Source organism: Lygodium microphyllum, chromosome 16 (assembly GCF_053477565.2).
Source record: "Lygodium microphyllum isolate KBCC chromosome 16, Lygodium_microphyllum_v1.1.10, whole genome shotgun sequence".
In the NCBI taxonomy this organism is placed as follows: Eukaryota; Viridiplantae; Streptophyta; class Polypodiopsida; order Schizaeales; family Lygodiaceae; genus Lygodium; species Lygodium microphyllum.
Window position 1 is genome coordinate 44,986,568 of NC_141150.1, and position 21,315 is coordinate 45,007,882.

At 40.6% G+C, this 21,315-nt stretch overlaps 2 protein-coding genes and 1 pseudogene across 7 annotated transcripts in view; all 3 read right to left on the reverse strand.

The window, feature by feature from the left end:
• PYM (partner of Y14-MAGO) overlaps nucleotides 1–10,521 on the reverse strand; it is a 70,142-nt gene extending 59,621 nt beyond the window's left edge. The window contains exons 1-4 of one of the 5 annotated variants that reach the window (XM_087695688.1): nucleotides 10,250–10,508; nucleotides 7,566–7,605; nucleotides 7,262–7,351; nucleotides 326–442 (exon numbers count right to left, since the gene is read on the reverse strand). In XM_087695688.1, coding sequence (XP_087551814.1) covers nucleotides 326–442; nucleotides 7,262–7,351; nucleotides 7,566–7,605; nucleotides 10,250–10,335 — 333 coding nt within the window. In that variant the 5' untranslated portion in view covers nucleotides 10,336–10,508. Of the gene's footprint in view, nucleotides 1–325; nucleotides 443–7,261; nucleotides 7,352–7,565; nucleotides 7,615–10,249 lie in introns of all 5 variants that reach the window. The other 4 variants (XM_087695687.1, XM_087695690.1, XM_087695691.1 and 1 more) reach the window with 4 other exon arrangements.
• Nucleotides 4,110–5,925, reverse strand: LOC148022763 (uncharacterized; annotated as a pseudogene). Its single transcript, XR_015693538.1, has 4 exons — nucleotides 5,809–5,925; nucleotides 5,313–5,658; nucleotides 5,051–5,211; nucleotides 4,110–4,931 (listed from the first exon to the last, which is right to left on the reverse strand). The product of XR_015693538.1 is annotated as an uncharacterized LOC148022763 (transcript).
• LOC148022764 (uncharacterized) lies at nucleotides 5,680–6,869 on the reverse strand. Its single transcript, XM_087695686.1, has one exon. It carries the CDS (start codon nucleotides 6,867–6,869, stop codon nucleotides 5,805–5,807), a length of 1,065 nt encoding a protein of 354 aa, XP_087551812.1. The 3' UTR covers nucleotides 5,680–5,804.
• Nucleotides 10,522–21,315: the final 10,794 nt, after the last annotated feature.

A 21,315-nucleotide genomic window follows, 5' to 3' on the forward strand; every position in this document is an offset into this window, starting at 1 on the left:
GTCACAGTCTTGTGATACCAATGCAGGCAGCCTCATGCACAATTGTCAGCAGTCCAGCAGTTTTTGGATGGACAACTATAAGAACTTAGGTATCCACTCAATCTTTATATTGGTTCTGTTATGCAAAGTCACAACTCATGAGTGCAGTATGAATTTACAGGTGTAGTTTCAAGAACTATAAGGATTCATTAAGATTCTTTGACACTTTCTTTCTGATGCTTTTCATACTGAAGATCAGTGGTTTCTGTGGTCACTTATGATGAAAGTGGAAAGACTTATGATTCAATAAATATTGAAATAAAACATCAGCCAATTCAAGATATACCTGATGTTTCTTTTCTTTTCTTTTCTGATTTTTCCTTGCTGATTTTGTTTTGGGACGTTGAGGTGCATCTTCTACTGGATCATAGCCTGGTGGCACCTGTGGTAAACCTCTTCTATACTGCATAGTAAAAGCCAAACATTATCAAAACTTGCATTGATCTTCCCATGGTTCATTATGTAATTTGCATCAAAATATAAACAGAAAAGACACAAATAGAACTGCCTGCATTTGTATGTGTATTGCTAACAAAATATAAGGAGTAACTGAAAATTCATAAGACAGTCATACCAACTACTGATAATGCAATCGGACTGAGACTTTTTGTAAACAAACAGAATAAAGAAAGTATAGAGGAAGTTATGCCAACTAGTGAAAAGTAAGGAGAGAGGTGAAACTGGTTAACAGTGAACTTTCAGAAGCAGATGCAGGTCCTTTGGAATCTAATACCCTCGTAATCAAGTGGCTACACAAGTGTTAAAACACTTGTTTTATCAAGCTGCAAACATGGGTTCAAATCTTGCTTCTGACTCCTATTACAAGACCACCATAGGGGTGTAGGACCTTCTAGTCACCATGCGTTTGACCTACCAACGAAGCTACTCTCTCTCTCTCTCTCTCTCTCTCTCTCTCTCTCTCGGGACTCTCATTGAATCTTGAAAGACCAAGGTCTTGGTCTTTCAAAAATCTAGACATCACTTACAAAGGCAACCATGTGGATGTGACAAACACAAAACTCGTATGTACACTTGGGGTATCACCTTCACAAGTACAAGGACCCGTTTTTCCATAAGACAAGCAGCCCATGACAAACGTCTATGAGGGTATGCTGCACTTACACAAATGGAAAGATAGTGCCATCAAGGCTATTTTCAGAAACCCCATACAAAAGGATTGGCTTTTACCGTCATAAATGACCAACAAACCTTCAAACCAATTTGCCCCTTGCTTTGCTCAAGGATTGGCCTTCAATTGTGCTTCTTAGGTGACAAATTCAGCCCCAAATGTTGCTAGCTAAATGGTCACTTGAATCTCTTGAAATCGCCCCAATTTCAATGATTGAAATTCAAGTATCTAGGCCTTCAATTTCTGAGCAAGCTTCATGAGGTGACTATCGAACCCTAATTTCTACTGTAAATTAGGATTTACAGCTGAGATCAGTCAAAACCTCTAACTCCAATGGCTGATTTTACTAGAAATTGTTGAGAGAGGATGAGAATAGGCTTGAGGATGAGACAGAATGCTAAAGAGAAAAAAAAGTCAAGCTTTCATCACGACTGATCAGTCCTCATTATGTTCAATTTTCTTTCAAAGTTCAATGCAAATTCTCTCCTTCCATTCTCTTCTTCATTGCAGTCTTGAGGCTTCTCCATATTGGATCACATCCTCACACTTAGAGCAATCATTGAGAAGGGAAGGGCCCATGGGCGATGAACTTATTGTTGCTTTCACAATGCCGAGAGACAACTTTATATACTCAGATTGCATGCCATAGAAGTACCGAAAGAGCTCAATTGGGGTATATTGGCATTGTGTGAGAGAGTTGTGGACAAAGTTCAAACACCTGAGGGCCTTTCAACACCTATTCACTCCATCATTGGGGTGAAGCAGGAATGCCCCCTATCACCAACATTATTTGGCTTATACATTGATGGGATTGCTGATTATATCTCACAAGGAGGAGACAAAGGAGCTCCACTAGTTGGCACTTGGATACCTCTCCTACTATATGCAAATGATATTCTATTGATAGCCTACTCTCCAAAGGAACTACAAAGACACTTGGATGCGTTACACTCCTATGCATTGGACAGTGGGCTTTCCGTGAACCTCGGTAAAACCAAGGTGATGTTATTTAATACTACACCACAATGGGTTAGGAGATCAACACCTAAACTCACATATGAATAAGAGTTAGTATGTGGATTCTTATACATACCTAGGAGTCTTACTCACAAGGCTCACTTTTTCTATACGAGAGGCAAAAGATACTAGATTGACTCGCAGATACACAACACTAGGTGATTTGGAGAGGATGTGCTCACACGTACAATTCCAAGAATCCTGCACCAAGTTGTGGCTCTTTGATACATTGGTCACATCCGATGAAGAGACCCGTGGTGTCCATGATATCTAGGATGATTAGATGCGAGGTCTCAATTCTACATGAGATCATCAAAGTTCAACTAGCAGCTACACCGATTGTGATAGAGCCCTTATCATCTTCCTTTGCTAAAAGCATCTTTGGAGATTTAGTTACCATGAAAACAACCAATTCTTTGACTTTCTCCTTGCTCTTCTCCATGGAGGAACTTTTGAGACGAGGAGGCACGTTGCGTATGATAGTACTTAGAAGTCAGCTTGGGTGGATTCTCAAATGATAGGTAATGTGTTTCCCTTTATACACTTTGTTGCATCAATAACATTGATATCTTTCATACTGAGATGCGTTTTTACTCTTTTTTTCATCAAAGCTTGAATTTTTAGATTAGTTTCCAGCTCCTTGTATCTTTGTATCTTCTCATAATCTAAGAAGCATACAAAGCTTCATAGGGTGAGAATATTGAGCCAAAAGTTCTTGCCACCCCAGAAAAGTGCTTACAAGAACAAAGTCGTTGCTCTATTACCAATGCAAGTGCACGAAAGAAAGTAAGAAATGACAATACTTTGAAATTTACCAACTTGATCAATTATCACCATGATTATTAAAAGATTAGGTTGCAAGAGAGAGAGAGAGAGAGAGAGAGAAGTATAAAAAAAGGAAAAGAGAGATGACACCGCCATGAGAAAAAGACTAATCCCTCCTTCTTTAAAGGATTTCATTGAAACAAGCCACGTGCACAAAGTGCCTAAACCATATACAATGAGGCTAACTTGTGCAAACCCAAGAATAAGGATTTTAAAAATCCTAATTTCTACATATATCAAACAACAAGCCTAACTTTCTTCTCTTATGATTTAATGTATTTAAGATGAGTAAAAAGAACTTCTTAAATGACTAATAGCTAAGTGTGTACGAAGCATGTCGCCGAAATTTCAACATTAGAGCTTGTTGAAAATGAAAAGAGAGATCTCCAATACATAAGTGTGGGGCTTGGGTGCTCACAAGTGGAAAGTAGAGACCACAAATGAAAAGTTTAAAAATCTCTAAACATGGTTAAGAATATGAGATAGCTGCTAAAGACTAAATTGTTCCTTACTAAGTTCTAGAGCATTTAATGTAAACAAAAAATTCCTTTGAATAACTTTAAGAAATAGTAACCTCCTAAATTTTAAGAGTCTCCAAATTTGAAGTCTAGAGAGCTTAATTGAATAGATTTATTAGTTAATTCTTTGCTTCTTTAATCGTAAGCAACTCATTTCAATTTTCGAAACCGTCCCTTATATGAGCTTTCAGTCAATGTGACTACCTGAGTGAAAAAGTCTTAGCCATCTTTGCTTTTTAGTCAATCTAATCACCCCACTAAACTTTTAATTTCTCTTGGGTATCTCGTCAATAACACCACAAATATAATTGCAATGTGTTCTAGCAATTGACCACCCTTGAATAAAAAGACAAGCATTTAATCATATTTTAAAATACTCGAATAGTACAGATCACCTTTCAAGATCTATGAGCATCGAATTATTTGAATCACTGAGCCAATACATCAAGGTGGTTCCATACGTAATGTACGGCATGTATAGATACGTACTATACATCGTTCTGTATGGATAAATTTTTTATGTACATAAAAATACGTACCTTTGTAAAAAAATAATAAACAAGAGGATATTTTAGGGTGTTTTCCACTGTACATTAAGCATAAAGATATATACATTCCCTACTTAGCACTTATGACTATGTCACATCACAATTGAAACCTTTAAGCATTAAACATTTAACACGTGCATAACACTAAATAGTGAAAATTGAAATTTGAGACTATCAAACTAACATTGAGGAAGTCTACATGATAAAGAGCCAAAACATAACACAGTACACTGCATCAAACAACGTACAATTGCTAACAAGGAAGTTAGGAACAATCCACCAAGGTGACAAATGTCAAGTCAAGATGGCTCCTAATAGAGCATACATATGTCATAAATAAAAACACCCAACTGAAATATATGAAAATTCAAAATTTTTAGATCTGACTGTAGTCACTAGTGCCCACAGTCCACTACCTAGGCTCTAGCAAAACTCATGATCAGAAGAGGACAATGATGAGGCTGAAGAGAGCATGTCTCCATCCGCCACGACATTGCCATCATCGTCAAACTCTGGCTCTACCATCACAGGGCCTGTAGCCTGGACTGCATCACCTAGATCCTGCTCCTCCTCAGTGTGAATGAGACAAACTACCTCATTCGCACATCGCCGAGGAGTCCGAATGGGTAGCTTTCCTTTGCGAATGCCTTTCCGTCGAGCATACTCTGGATTTGCAGCTTGCTCACGTAGTGGAATGCTATAAGCACGTGCACGTAACCTCATCACACGCCTATCCATCTCCTCCATCTCTCTATGAAGCATACGCAAAATCTCCTACTCATCCCTAATATGCTGGTCCTCATCTGTGATCGGATGATTCGGATCAGCCACCAGCTTTATATGTGAGGGATCAGCCTGTTCAAGATGGCAACATAGCATACATTTGTTAACATTGAACAATAATGTAAATTTTAAATTAAATACTAATATAGAGATATAATATTTTAAACATGTAAATAGCTACTAGTCCGAACCTGCTTGGGTGTCTCCAAGGCATGGTAGGCGCGCACAAGCCTCATATTGGCCCTGCAATACACTAACTTCTCCAATTGAGAAGTGCTAAGGCGATTCCGGATCTTTGTATGAATCAAAGAATAAGCACTCCAATTGCGCTCACAAGCAGCCGCTGAGCAATCTTGCATTTGCAGGTGTCATTGGCTTGATAATTGCCATTGCTACACTTGAGAGATGTAAAAGAGAGAGAGAGAGAGAGAGAGAGCACAGAGAGTGAGTTACCTGTGACAAGATACGTAGAGCCAAATAAGTCAGACGTGGAAGACCTTGCCGGCCATAACTCTGCCACCATATGAGAGGAAGACTAGTAGCCTCCGAACGCAATGCCGCTGCCCGTGAAAATGATGGTCCCAAGTTATTCATGAAGCTGCACATCTCTACATCTATTTGAAGCTGCTGCTCCTCGTCAAAGATACGTGCGATGAACTTGTCTTTCAGTTGCATGAGATGCTGCTCATGGAACAAGCCTGGGATCTTGTAGAAAGAATGGAGTAAAGCAGCCATCCCATGAATGGGACGACTCATAAACTTCCACCGACTCTCCACAAGAGTCAAGATATCATCTCGACTGCAAAAATCAGTAACATCAAAGTTTAGACACATTACAAGGCCAATGCATGTGCTGTACTATATAGCCTATGCATTAAAATTTAATAATAAGTAAATAGCATATGCAAGCAGCCATAAAGAAGTACAAGAACAAAAATCTAGTACTTACCACTGCTGGGACAAGGCTTGGCATGCTGTGATATGGCTCTTCATCTGCATGAAGAGGTGATAAACCAGACCCAATGTGGAGCCCTCCATGTCCATGACTCGAAGCATCACATATATGGGCTGCAAAGCCACTGTCAAATCCTGAACCTTTGTCCAAAAAGACACATCTAGGATACGCCTTTGAATGGCTTTGGTCACCTCTTTTTGTGCATGAGACATGTCCCTCCACTTTGGGTCCACAACTGTCTGCAAAAGTGGATCCCTAAGCTTGAAGAGCCTTTGCAACACCAAAAACATGTATGCAAATCTGGTCTTGGAGGGCAGCACCATATCTAGATTACTGTGGCTATGAAAGATGGCTAAAGCCTGATGCTTCTTTTGAAAGAATGTGGTCATCCTAGTAGCATCTGAAACTATGGGCTGCACCCAAGGTAGTTTGCCTATGTCCTCCATAAGCAAGTCTAGACAATGGGCTGCACATGGAGTCCACACAATGTGTGGGAACTCCGTCTTCACCATTTTTCCCATTGCCTTGCAGTTGGATGCATTATCTGTAACAACTTGGACCACATTCTCTTTACCAATCTCCATGATGGCTGTATGAATATGCCCATAGATAAACTCACCTGTGATCTTCTCTCTTGCCTTCTGTACATCTACAGCGCGCAAGAAGTAAGTACCAAGACAAGAGGAGACAAGTATATTTATGATGTGCCACCTGCGTATATCACTCCATCCATCAGAGATAATGGGGCATCCAAACTGCTGCCAACCAGCTTTCACTGGGACCAATGCCTTATCTATTAAGGCCTTTTGCTCGTCAAGTGCAATGGTGCGCATTTTTTTGTAATCCAGCCCACACCATGAATCTGTAGCACTAGCACCCACTTGGGCAATGGCCCTAACCATCCTCTTCCACTGCTCAGTCCTTAAGACATTGAAACTGATGTTACACTCAATGAGAGTGCGAGCAATCTCCATCTCAGCTACCTTCTGACACTCTCTCACCCAAGACTGAGAATGCACACATGAAGGCAAGGTGGTTTGCCTAGGCACATGCATATCATTAGAACCTTCTTCTTCCTCTTCCTCCTCCTCCTCCTCCTCCTCCTCCTCCTCCTGCATGACACGAGCCCTCTTCCTACTAGCAGATGGCTGCTCTGAGGCAACGGGCTGAGACACAAAACTCTCCTCTACCTATGTAGGAGGATCACCAAACTCCCCAATAAGAGCATCATGAAAGGCGTCTTGTGTTTTCTGGGATCCTTGGCCTTTTGCTACTGCCCCCATTGCTGGGAAGTTCTCAGCAATCAACTTCTCTCGGACAGCTTTTGGCACCTTCTTGCACGCGCTATAGTTGTTTGAGTAATTGATGCCCGTCAAATGCTTCACCACACGCATAATTGTACTGGTCAATGTGAAATTGCAGAATTTGCATGACCACCTGTGACTACCTGAACCAGCTTGCCCGGGAGTGTTGACGATATGGAGTATATTGGTATACTCCTTCCAATAGGGATTGACTGGTTTCGGCATGATGGCTCCTGGAGCAAGATAAAAGAGAAAAACATCAGTAAATATGTGCGCGCGCGTGCACAAGAATCAACGCGAGCGAGTGTGTGCGTGTGCGTGCGCGAGAGAGAGAGAGAGAAGAGAGTCCATTACGAGAGAGAGAGAGAGAGAGAGAGGCTCCAGCATGCATGAAAGTGAGCCCACAGAGAGAGAGAGAGAGCGCAGAGAGAGAGAGACAAGATGTACCTGGTCTATGCACGCTGGCGCCTCCTGTAGCTCACATAACCTGCAAACACTGAAACAGTGAACACGTTTCGGGCTTTTGTCTCAATTTACCCAGGAAAATCCACAAATAACCAAGAGATGCAGAAATTGTTAGGCATATCACGTTTTGAGCCCCAAATTTTACATGAAAAAAATGATCACGTTTTTTATGTTCCATATGTACACAAAGCGTACGATCAGTACGTACTGTACGGTAACGATCTGTACGTACATACTGAACCTACCTTGCAATACATCTTCATAATAGTTTATATACAAAAGATTGGTCACAACAAACCTACTTTGCTAATCTCGTGTTGTTGCTGCCAAATAGCTATTTGGCAGCCATGGAGTTTGATTTGGCAGTAGAAACGGCTTGTTTGATCTCAAGTTTCAATCTATTACTATTCTAGAATTGCTTGAAAGTTGAGTTGTTAGTTGGCTACATGTGTGTCAGTGAGAATCATGAGGCAAGAGATCCAAAGTGCTCATAACGGACTGAATTGATTCAAATAAGATATCAATTGGAACATCTAAGATCAAGTGACAGATTATTAAGTTGAATCTAAGTCTGCTCGTGTGTGGATTAAGTGCATATAATCAAAGTTGTATTATTATGTTCATGGACAAAGAAGTAAAGAAATACTATGAGAGGTGCTAAGATTTGGGTCAATCTATGTTCATGTCTAGGTGAAGATTTGAGCAACTTTGTAAGAGCAAGCTCCACCTATTCTTTAATTATTTTTCTATTTTAAGTACTAAATTTGTGTAATTAAACTTCCATTTTCTGGTTGACTAAAGATCAGTTTCGCTCCCTCTCCTTGATACATGACATGGAAGATTTTTTCCTGTAAAGTTGCATCAACATCTCATCGAATTACACATATATACTCTTTTCCATTTCATGTTAAATTTCACTACAACATCCAAACTCCACCACAATCACTATCTTGAGCACCACATTATCACTTCATCCAAAAGGTATCTACTACATATTCTAGCCAAGTTTATCACACTCTTTCTAGTTTCGATCCATCCATCCTTGTGGGACCTCATAACATAACTAGCCACATCCCTTCATACAACTGCTTTTATACACACCAAAGCTACTAGCAAACCACCGATAGAGTATGGTACAATGATGAGTGTCACGAGATGCAAGCTCACCTTCAAAAAAGGTAGCGTCAAGAGCACACATCATAACCAAGCTTGACTCATTACCAACATCTAGTACAATAAAAGAAACAAGTATCTATGAAACATCGAGCAAAAATTGTGTCGATTACTCTTGGAAAAAGACTATTAGTATGCATGGACTCTAGAGGCTATTCCAAGATCCTAGTCCCTATACATGGACTTGGCTTAAGAGAGAGGAAGGAGGGTTGTATAGGGCATGATAGACGAATGGTACATAAGTCCCAGAGATAATAGAGATTAAGCTAAGAATCTTGGAAAAACCTCCCTGACACCTTAGTCCTGTTCCAATAATATTGGTATAGCTCTTACTCCATTTATGCATGTTTCTAATGTCATAGTAGACACTAGAGATAAGTCGCGCTTGCTTATAAGCCTACACTTTTGAAGCTACCTCTATTTGAAGGTGGAGAAGATGCTACAACACACCATAGATAATTTCTAGAATGAGAGAGCACATAATCATTTGATGGTTTGATAGCGAAGCAACTTTCTCATGCATTGCCATGCATGTTTGACAGAGCTATATGGGAAGGCTTTCAAATTACTTGGATAACCAACACCATTATACATGTCGTAAAGGCAAAAGACCAATGGATCCAAGTAATTACAAGACCATAACAATTGGCCCCTCATTGGCCAATATATTTGGTCTAGGAGCTTGGTAGTTGGGCGACTAAACATGGGCTTAAAACTCAAGGATAGACAGGTCTTCAACAAGGATACTCTGTAGGACTATGTCCTTACATTGTGTGGTAGGATTTGTTATAGAAAACCACCAAGTTGACATTATTGAATGCAAAACCATCAGCAAGATATATTGACAAGAAGTTCATCTACATGACAAAGGTAGCATGATTTCTTTAAAAATGTGACTATAACAAAGCCAATTGGGTGAAACCTTTAAGGATCCTCACTCATCTCACAACTCTGATGTTCTTCTAATGCTGCATTATAATTAAGTGCGTTGCACTTCAACAACATGGAATGCTTGGAGCTACTAACCACTAGCTCCTTCTTGTAATGAAGTAACTGGTGGAAGACCCTTGTTGTTGAAATTTCCTTTCTACAACAAAGCTTTGAAGGGCCTGTCCAGTCTCTGAGGTAACATGCCTTGGTTCCCCAACTGTCTTCACAAATCTGTCCTTTAACCAGTGCCAACTACAAGTGCTTACTTGACATACCAACAAGCACGTCTCTGACGCACAAAAGAAGTCTTAAGGATAATCCTCCATCCAAGAGTTTGAAGTTGCCATGCTCACTACAGCAATCTGTGTTCTAAGTGCGGTCCCTAAAGGAGTTCTCGCTTCATCTAATGACCACTGTACAATCCTTCCATTGGACAGAGAGGATTGGACAGCTCTCTGTCAAAAATAACACCTGACGACTTTGATCTACCTTGGAATGCTGAAGAAAGAAAGCAAAAACTCTAGAATAAGTGGAAAGAGCGAGACAGAAGAGAGAGCCATTACCAGAGCGCCTTTAGACTGGTAGATGGCAACCTCATCTTGAGGGGTGTAGCCGGCACGGATGCGTATGGCTTTGCGCAGGGTGCCATCGGGGCGACGAGTCGGGGCCAGCAAACGCTCTCCGTCTTTCAAAGGCCTGTCCAAATGCTGCTGCGGCTCCTCCCCTTCGTCAGCAGAGATAGAAGCCATGGATCCGATGAAATTTCATCTAGGCCTCTCTCTCTCTCTCTCTCTCTCTCTCTCTCTCTCTCTCTCTCGGGTGAAAAATCGCTTGGATCGCCAGCAAGGAGCACATTTCGTCTTTTTGGCAACAAAAAGAGAAAAGGCTATCGATTTGATGCAAAGAATTCTCTACAAGTGTGCTAGAGATTAGCAAGCAAGGACTCCAAAAGTAGTGAGATGTCCTAACCATAATTAGGGGGTTTTTAATCATCCTTAGGACAAGGGGCATGTGTCACACCTCACATAAGTAGCAAGCTCACATGTAATGCAATGCATGGGACCTTGAAATAGCCCAAGGAGGAAGCTTTGAGGAGGAGGATCACATGGCTATAGAAAGCTCGAGCATGATTGTGGGCTTGGCCGTTGATGAAGGTTTGAAGGTAGATAGAAGTACAAAGGTAGATAGAAATACAAATAACACACAATAGAGGAAGTGGAAGGAAACATCTTCTAAAGGTGGCAAGTCTAACTCACAAACATAGTTGATTGAAGCTATTACAACAAGAAAGTTGACCTTGTCTTCTTCATAATCAAGCCCTCAAAGGCAATGGACACAACATACTAGTTCAGCACAATTCTTAAAACAAAAGGTGCGATTGATCACATATACTATGGGAGCAAGGGTTCGTTACCTTTAACAAGAGTGAAGCAACAAAAAAGTTCTATAATAGGGAGTCTACTTTTAGGGTCTCGAGATTGTGTATGACATGCCTTAGAAACCTATCAAGGTGCTAAATTTTTCACTTAAGAAGAGGGCCCAAAATGGGTAGAGATTTGTAATATGCCCAACTGAGGACCCCTCAATGACATGATTTAGTAGCCTATCAAGAGATAATCCTACGCGACGATACTCGATACTCCCTAGAATAACATGGGATTTGTCACCCATGCACTCTCAAGTCCACTCTGCAATGGAAGGCTCTAATCGTAATCTATAAGGATCATCTGAGTTCCTAATTTGATGCTAAAATCTCCTAACAGCTTTATAACTAGCGTTGGTCCTTGAGCCACTACATTCACAAATCAACTCAATTTGAAGCATATCAATGCCATGGTTGGTTCATAGTGAGTGAGAACCTCTACTCATAGGGTATAGTCTCAACTCTAGTGCCCTAAAACAACATTGAACGGGGTCTAAGATGACACACTATGTAGTCACATATTCGGCCTATTTCTAATTTTAGTTTCTTGAAGGAAAACTCCTAGTTCATCGAGACCACCCATCCATAGGACTGATCTATCAAGGATTTTTCCCTCCTCCTTTCCTTGAGGGTGTGTTTTAGTTATTTGATTATCCTAACAATTTTGTTTGACATGCAAATATAGTTTTCTTAATTAACCATTAAACACTAGTTCATTAACGTAAATTATTACTATAAACAAAAATGCCACCTTGGCAATTTGTCCTTTAATCTGACACAATGTCCAAATCTCATGGCACTTGATACACCAATCCACCTTTATCTAGCATTAAGGCCTTCCAAGAAGTCCATCTAGGGCTTGTGTGGGTTTGACTAGTCTTGATAAACCCAAGAGATTTACAACCAAAGCCCCCATTGGCACCCTTGTCACCTCTTAGCTGAATATCCTCCCTACAAAGAGACCTCTCACATTTGGGGCCAATCCTAGCCTCCAATGTAGTTAAATAGCAACATGGTAAAGGACTTCCACCACTAACCTTAGGGGAGATTTAATACATTACTAGAAATCCGCCCATGAGGGCAAAATAACTTTTGTGAAAATACACAACCAAGAAATCAACCTATCATCATCAATTGGAAAATTATTCATTTTTCATAACATCAATCCATAAAATCGCTTTGAATCTTCTATATAAATCGACTAACTTATCTTGGTTAGGGAAGCCATCCCTTCCCCAAGACAATAAGCCTTATCTTAAAAAGATCAATCCAATAAACCAAACAATATCCTTGAATACTTCATAGAATATATAATCTACAATAACTTATTATTTCTTTCCTAGAAAATGCATAATTCAATTTGTTATTATAAGTGCATGCTCATTTTCTCCAGGACCCGTTCCTAGTACAAGTTTTTGATAATTAAGCCATGAATTCCGAGCCCATATGCTAAATAATGAATATTTCCAAATGAATATATGATTGAGTTACATCCCTTACTTTGTATGTTATTTATCTTAATATGAAGGTACCTTGTGTGATTGAGTAGGATTTGGGATTGAGGATGTGAGAGCTCTTGCTCGACTGCTGCAAGACCCATGAATTGCTTATTGTTTCAAGTGTTTCAAGTGTTTCAAGCCAAGTGCAATGGCTACCTCTCACATAACCATGCGCACCCTCACACCTACAAGTGTAGCGAGCTCACCTTCATGCTTAATTGAGTTGCCTCCTCCCACAAGCTCTCCAGTAGCTCCACACTCTAAGGTGCAAGCTCAATCCTCAAGCTTCAAGCTCCAAGCTCCATTGCCACACACGAAACAAGAGAAGAGAAAAGAAGAGAGGAAGAAAAGAGGAGAATATAGAGAGCTTTTCCACCGTGGTCCCTCATGCTCACACACTCGCTCCCTCACACTCCCTCTCTTAAGTACAAGCACAAGCAAGAACAAGAAGAATAAGAGAGCTAGTTTTGGCCACACATAAGAATGAGCTTCTTCATTCACTTTTTACCTTTTATACATGTCTTAATCCTCTTGGGCACCCATCCCTTTTTTACATGACTAGCCATTTTAGCATAGGTTCTGGATCTAGGGTGCACTTTTATATTTAAGATGCGCCTTTTCCCTTTTGCACTTGCCTTGGACTTTTAAATTGAAATCTTGCGCTTTTGGCCCTTTTTTTATTGTTTTTCCATTGGCCCACCTTTTTCCACTTCGTCATGCATCTTTTTTATTTTCTTTTGCTTTCTTTTCACTTTCTTTGCACCAAGGTTAACATTACCCCCCTCCTAGCTGAGTGCCAATCCCGTGGCACTTGTTGGTAATTATTGAGGAGGGCTTGAGTGGTTGAAGGGTTGCTATGTGGATCAATGATGGGGCTTCGTGGAGATCGGACGTGGATAAGAAACGTCACCTAATGGATGTGAGGTTGTGGAGGTTGAGAGTAGATTGAGTGGGTGACAGAGGCCTCCAAAGTTGGTGGTCGGTTTGCAAATTATCAAATATATCTGAAAAGGAAAAGGAAATGCACTACCTGGGGGATGTGCCTACCTCATTGTGCTCTGCGGGGTGTCCATGCTAGTGAAACTGGGAGTTGGGTCGAGCCTTAGGGAAGCCTATGGTATTGTCCCACACTTGAGGACCAGGTTTGTGTACAAGGGAAGGTGATGTGGGTGTGACTTAGGGAGATAGGTCTCAAGTGCAAAAACTCCCTAGGTATGTCTTGCCCTTGATGTACCCTAAGTGTGAAGTGAGGAAACAAGGAGATCTAGGGGATTAGGCATGGAGCCAGCTAACCGAGGCCACTAGACGCACCTAGCTTGAGAACCCCTAAGTGCAGTGTTGGTGGCACTCTTATGTTACATACAGAAGCTCTTCGTTCCCTTTTTTTTCCTTCATGTGGGTCTTTTCTTTGTTTCTCTCTTTTTTTTTAATAGATACATTTAGAGAGAGCACATTAGACCTCGTCCTAATGCTCTAGCTACATTTTGAGGGGTCTAAGAGATTTGCTAAGAAATGCATGGCTTTGCATGTAGCCCTTTTGGTTAATTCTTACATTGAGAGAGGTAGTAGAGAGGAAATGATGATTACATTTTGAGTATCTACCATCACTCATATCTTTCAAAAGGCTTATGCAAAAAGCTGGCAAGAGAGTAGCCCTTAATTTTAGGCAGGTCATTGCACAACTATTTATCCCTACATTGATATCAAAATAGAGGGGTGGCATGCACTCTTCTTGGGCTATAGGTATTTGTTTTAGTAGGATTCACAAGAGGCGAAGGTAATTACAAGTAGTAAGGAAAGCGAGGTCGGGGCATGCCATGAACTTGTCCAAGAAGTGAGTGATGGAATGTCGGAGGTCTTGTGCCCCAAAGGTCAAGCATTCTTTAGGAGTGGCAACATTAATGTTGTAGATCAAAGGGAAGTCATACCTGCCATGCTTCCCCTGGTCAAAATCGACAAAGTGGCACCTTGGGTAAGCCATGTAGGTGGGGTCATCCCTTTCATATGATAACATGTTGCAAAAAGCCATCCATGCCTCAAAATTGGTATCCTTGATATTTTGGTGCCATTTAGGTTGGGCTTCATAGCCTTTGACCTTTCTCAGCTTTTCCATGACCTTATCCTCCCAGTACTTTGCAGGCTCTCTTCTCCATAACGTGGGGTTTTTAACCCTCTTATCTAGCCACCACTTCCCTAGCCTCTTCGAGACCTAAATGACTCCTTCAACGACTTATGGGGGTAGCACTCAATTGAGGGTAGAATGGTAAAATAATTCAAATTCAAATGGTCTACACCCATTCTCCCACTACTCCCAATGGTTCAATTCCAGTGCGGATATGCTCCTAGAGCCCATACCTTATGGCTCTCCTTGAGATCTCTAGCTTTCTCTTTAGCCCATCCACGGAGTTGTCATCTCCAGCCTAAGTTACATGAAGCACTGTGCTCAGGAAAGTGTGTTGTTGGACTTCTAGTTCTAATTCCATTGCTTCGGCCTTTGCTTCCACCATGATTCTCCCACTTTCTACTAGGGCAAGGCATTCAACTAGGTCTCTAACCCTTCCAAGATTCCTCTCCTTCTAGGCCTTAGCCTTCTCCTTCAGCTTTCCCCAACTCTAGTGATTCCGCTCATGTGATAGCATTGTCATCACCTCCTCTTATTCTTTCCAAATCGCCAACATCTTTTCCTTTTCTTGGTTATGATGATTCAACTATTCTTTCAATCATTCCTACTCTTGGAGAGTCCAAGGAGTCAGTTTTCCATCTCTAGCAGCTTTTTAGTTGACTCCCTATCTTTCTAGGCTCTAATCTCTTGCAATTCCTTTAGCAACCATTCCTTTTGTTGTCTCTCCTTATGGAACTTCACATGGGCCTATGTCTTCACCCTTTTCAGCTCCTCTCACTAAGCTCCTCTCCAAGGCTCTTTAGTTGTTCAAATTGCTCTTCCATGTCCTTTTGCCCCTGTATGAGGCTTGAGAAGTCCATTTCCAGCCCCATTTATCTCTCTACCTTCTCCACTCGTAGCTCCTTTGCACTATCTTCTTCCTTCTCCACCTCCATTTTCTTCCTTGCTTCTAGTTCCTTATTTAAGTCATTCACCTACCTCTAATAGATGGTTATTTGCTTTGTCTTCTCTAGCTATAAGTCCTTCTCAATCTCTAACTCTGTTGTAGTGGCCTTCTTGTCCTCCTTCATATTTTCAAGTTGGCCTAGGAGATCCTACACATACTCCTCGTAGTTGGTTGTTGCTCCTAGTATGGCCAATGTCATGGACATTTTTGATGCTTTGATCATGGACTTCTTTGGGTACTTTCTAGATTTTGCGTCCCACGGCAGCAGGCCTCTTGGTCCTTATTACTAGGGCTCTGCCCCATTTGGCACTAGACCAAGCTGCTTCATCAAGTTTAGCAGGTAGGTGCTTCATTTGAGGTCTCTTGGGTGGTGGTTGGCGTGGCAATCAGGACTAGTGGTGGTAGGTGCATGGGAGCCTTTCCCTTGCTTGGCACAATAGGCCCTTGAGCTCTTTCTTCTACTGTAGCACTGGAGCTTGGTTCATCACCTAGGCTTCTCCTTGTGAGCTCTTCAAGGCGGGAGGCTTGCTCTACCAACAACCCCAAGGCCAGGGCCATTTTCTCATGTTCTTCTCTTTTCAACCTTTCCTTATCCTCTATTTCCTTATCCTCTATTTGCTTCCTTTTTTGTTCCTCTTTCCCCAAGGCTAGGGCCATTTGCTCATCTTCTTCTCTTTTCAACCTTTCCTTATCCTTTATTTGATTCCTTTTTTGTTCCTCTTTCACCCTTCTAGACTCCTCTTCCACCCTTCTTAGTCATTTCTCTTCTTCTTCCTGGTTCTTTTTCCATTCATCTTCTAATTCCCTCGATTCCTTTTGTGCAGCTTCTAATTCCTTGTCTCCTTCTACTATGGTTTTCTTGTTTTTCCCTGGGATGTTCAACTTGATTTTTCTTTTTTTGCCTTGGTGGCTCGATGGGGCTAAGCCCTCCTTCCCTTCCCCACTAACTATTCTCTCACTCGAAGCTTCTTGTTGCTGCTAGACTTGGAGTAGAGCTTTCTTCTTTTTGGGTGATTGCACAGGTGATCTATGGGATGGTGAGCACTCTGGGGTTTCTTCCACCACTTCTTGTCTTTCTAAGTCTCCAACAGCCTCATGGATGATGCCGGTGAGCACACCTCTAAAACCTATGTTGGAGGTCTTAGTTGCTAGCTTCTTCCCTACCTGCTGCTCTAGCTCCTATGGCTAGTGCTTTCACTAAAGATTCAATAGTCTTACACACATAGTCATTCCAATTGATTCCATCTAGAGATTTAACCGCGAGGCTCTCGAGCAGTGGCACTCCGATACTACTCACCAATGCATTGTACCTTTGACTAGAGAATAGAGCATGGATTGTCTTTGCCTGTAGCTTGATGTCAGGGTCGAGGATGTCAGCTAAGCTAACTCCATCATTCATGTATGCTTGGGGCCTTGTCCATCCCTAACATATTGTAAACATCTCTTTCCACCATTTCAAGGCTCAACTCCACTTCTACTCTATGAGTCTCTCCTCCTTATCTCAATGTCACAGTGCCGTGGTTTTCCTGATCGCATAAAAAATTAGTAGGAACTCCACCCACTTGTTGTAGTCAATGGTCGACCTTCTTCATATATGTACCAAGATTACCCTTATTAAAAATATGTTTTACCACTTGCTCTTTCATTGCTATGTCTTCTAAGTTTTGGATGCTTTTGAACTTAAGCTGATTAAAAGCCCTTGTTTCTATCATTAGGCTATAAATGGCCTACTCTTCTTCTGTTGCCTTTATGGAAGCTTGTTGCCTTTGTCATTGATGCCAGGAGGCATATTCCACGGTGGATTCCGTGAGGTTTTACGGTGGATTCCGTAAGATTTTATTACCGGGGCTCATACACAAAGTGGATTCTTTATGCGAGAAGTCTATAGGGACGCCTATCCTTTTTGGGCGTTTTGTTAATTTAGTATGTACATGGGTGATTCCATAGTGGGTGACTCCGCAAAATACATATTTAAATTAATTAACGTTTATGAGTTTAGAGTGCGCACTCGTGATAAATTAAGGTTAGGATTGATTTCTAACCAATTTATTTATGTAGCTGAAGACTGCTAGGTATTCACTTTTGTCGGTTTAATTGTATTATTTTACTAACAATTGTGAATGCTTCAGTTGATATGTAGAGCAAGCAGTGGTGGCATTGGGAAGCATTGGAGGATAGTGTGTATTCAAGTTATCGTCAATATTTTGATGGGCGCGTATCTTAGGCATGGCGCCTATATTTTGTCACGCTTATTTATCAAGGTGCTTGATATTTATTTATTATTTTTGTATGCGCATGGGCGCACGATTTAGATATTTGTATTGGACATTATATTTGGGTATGCCTGACTTTTTAGGCACCCATTAGCTTTAATTCTTTATTGGCACAAAAGCAAACTCAAAAGCTAAAGCATGCTATTTTGTAATTTGGGCTATTATTTGAGCTTGAAGATGAATAATATATGAAATACATGATTTGTGGAGCGCTCACACAAGGCATGGGGGGAGATTGCACCCAATTGGTCTCTTGTTCATGTCATGCAAGCTTTCTACATTGATTTGTGTGCAAAAGTAGAGGTCGTTTGTTCTTGGGGACCTTCTGACGCTCACTACGCGTGCATATATCGACTGATCTGTGCACCAGTGGTATCAAAGCGAAGCTGAGATCGAGAGCTTCCAATCGCTTACCATCTTGGGCGAAGGCGGAGCTCCTGGAATGATCGAGCTCTACAGTCAGTTTCATCGCGAACGATCGATACCAGTGTGTTCATGGCGGTCAAGAAGCCCCTTCTACACTCTCTAATCGCGAAGGACCAGCCTGTGGAGGCGGAGGACCACGTGGACATCTCCTTTATCAAGTCATGAGTTAACAGTAACCTCCATAACTCAAAGTTTTAAAGCTTTAGCTTAAAGCTTATTAAGCTTAATAGTAAGCTTTATAAGAAGCTTATAAAAGCTTCAATCAACGAATCTGACGAACGGCAGCAACGACATCATCTAGGCGGCGTCAAAACGGTCGAGGACATATTCATGTCCTAAAAATCCACGCTTGATCACAAAGAGCCTTAAGCTCTTAAGTCCCCCAAGTCCAATAAGCCTCCTTATTCCTGCAAGTCACCTATGTCACAGAGGTTCATAAAAGACTTATTCAACAACTCCCATAAAGGCAGTTCACACGCAGAAGCTTACAAACTAGTCTATTGCTATCTGTAGACTCTGTTCACACGTGCAGACTTGTTGAACCAGTTTCAGCAAACGCAGAAGGTCATACGAAAGATTATACGCCGTTTCTACAAAGACGGTTGTGACAATGAAAACCACAATCGCAAAGGACAAAAACCATAAAAGCCAAACAAAATTTATAAGCCTTGTATACCCGCCTTTGAGCTACGCTCATCCCGCTAATAAGATTTTGAGAGTGTGAGATCTTTTGGATTTTACAGGATGACTGAACAACACGTGGAAGATTTTATGGCTGAAGGTGATTTACCCGAACCAACGATGAAGCAAAAGTTGGATTTGATTATGATGGAGCTCAAAGAAGAACGAAGAGCCCGATAAGCTTTGCAAGTTCAATTGGCCAATTTGCAACGATCTACCACCGACCAAGATGGATCGCAACCCAAAGATCTTATATGACGTACCATCGATGCGACACTCGAAGCCCAATCCATCCGCAAAGAAACAAAGAGAGATCACGAACCTATTTCCCAATACACTTAACGTTTCTGGAATGCCCTACTACAATGACGTATGCTCGAAGATGTACCTGAAGCGACTCACAAACGCAAGTTTATGTCTGGTCTACTTGGACATTACTATGCTGAAGTCAATATGTTCAAGCCAACAACCCTTGAAGATGCAATTTCCTTGGCTCATGACACTGAAGACAAGATTCGCGGAAGAGACAAGCGACCACAACAATTTTCAACTAATGGTAACTATGGTTCCAAACAATTCAATTCAAATTTTCGAAGATTCAATCAAAGTCATTTTCTTCCATCTTTATTCTGTAAGTCTTGGACACGACCACCTGCTTTGCCATCAAATACCAATCCAAACCCTAAACCATCCTCACGGTCAAATCCCAACATTCCTAAACTTCCTGCCATTACCAATAATGTATCTAAAGCCAAACCCATAGTTTGTTACAAATGCCATCAACCTGGACATCTAGTAGCCAATTGCCAAACCAAAAAGCTACTGTCCATATCAATTATCTTGGAGCAATCGAAGAAGAAGAACGTGAGGAAATGCTTGACTTTACAAAAGATGATGACGACATTGGTACTACTTCGGATACTTTACAAGGTATGCTAACTCCCCATTCTTTGTTGACAATGAAATGTTTTGTGCATGGTAAAGAAAAGGCTATTTTATATGATGATGGGAGCACACATGATTTTATTTCTGCAAAGTTAGTGAAAGAATTGAAATTACAAACTATTTCTACACATTATCGCATTAAAGCTGCATTCCTAGGTACAAGATATAATGGAACACAAGAGGTGCATAATTTATAAATTAAAATTGGTGAATATAATGAACGAATAAATTTTCTAGTTGTATCTTTGCAGTCTAGTGACATTATCTTAGAAATGCCTTGGCGTCATCAATATAATCCTGACATAGATTATTCTACGCATTCAATTAAAATTTATTTTCAAGGAAAACAAATCACATTGCATGGTATGCACGCTTCTAATAATTTTCCACTGCTTACTCATACTCAGGCTAAACGTGCATTACGTAAAAGTAGCAAATCTTATTTAATATGGGTGAATGAACTTCAAGCTAAAGAAACACAAATGCATCCTAGGCATACACAATTTCTTGCTCAATTTCAAGATTGTTTTGCTACTGATTTACACCTGGACTACCACCTTCACGTCTTGAAGATCACAAAATAGATTTAATTCTTGGAACACAACCACCATGTAAAGCACCATATATACATAACCAAATTGAATAGAAAGAAATTCAAAATCAAATAGAGGAATTGCTTAATAGAGGATTAATTAGACCTAGTAGTTCTCCATTTGGTGCACATGTTTTATTAGTAAAGAAGAAAAATAATACTTATCACATGTGCATTGATTATCGTGCCCTAAATAAAATTACTGTTAAGAATAGATATCCGATTCCTAGGGTAGATGATCTTATGGATAAGCTACAAGGATCTGCCATATTCAGTAAGATAGATCTTAAATCTGATTATCATCAAGTAAGATTGGATAAATCTGATATATTCAAAACTGCATTTAGAACACAATTTGGACGCTATGAATTTCTAGTTATGCCTTTTGGTCTAACTAATGCACTAGCTACATTTAGTCATATGATGAATCGCATATTTTTGAAACATTAGCATTGTGTCATAGTATTCTTTGATGATATATTGGTATTCAGTAAAAATGAGAATGAGCATTATGAACATTTGTCTTTAGTTTTTAAGTTGTTGAAAGGCAATCAATTGTATGCTAATCCGAAAAAGAGTGAATTCTTCCAAACAGAAATTGAATATCTAGGACATATTGTTTCATCAGAAGGTATTAAAGTTGACCCTAAAAAGATAGAATCAATTTTAAAATGGTCCATACCCAAAAATGTGCATGAGTTACGTTCTTTTTTAGGTCTTAC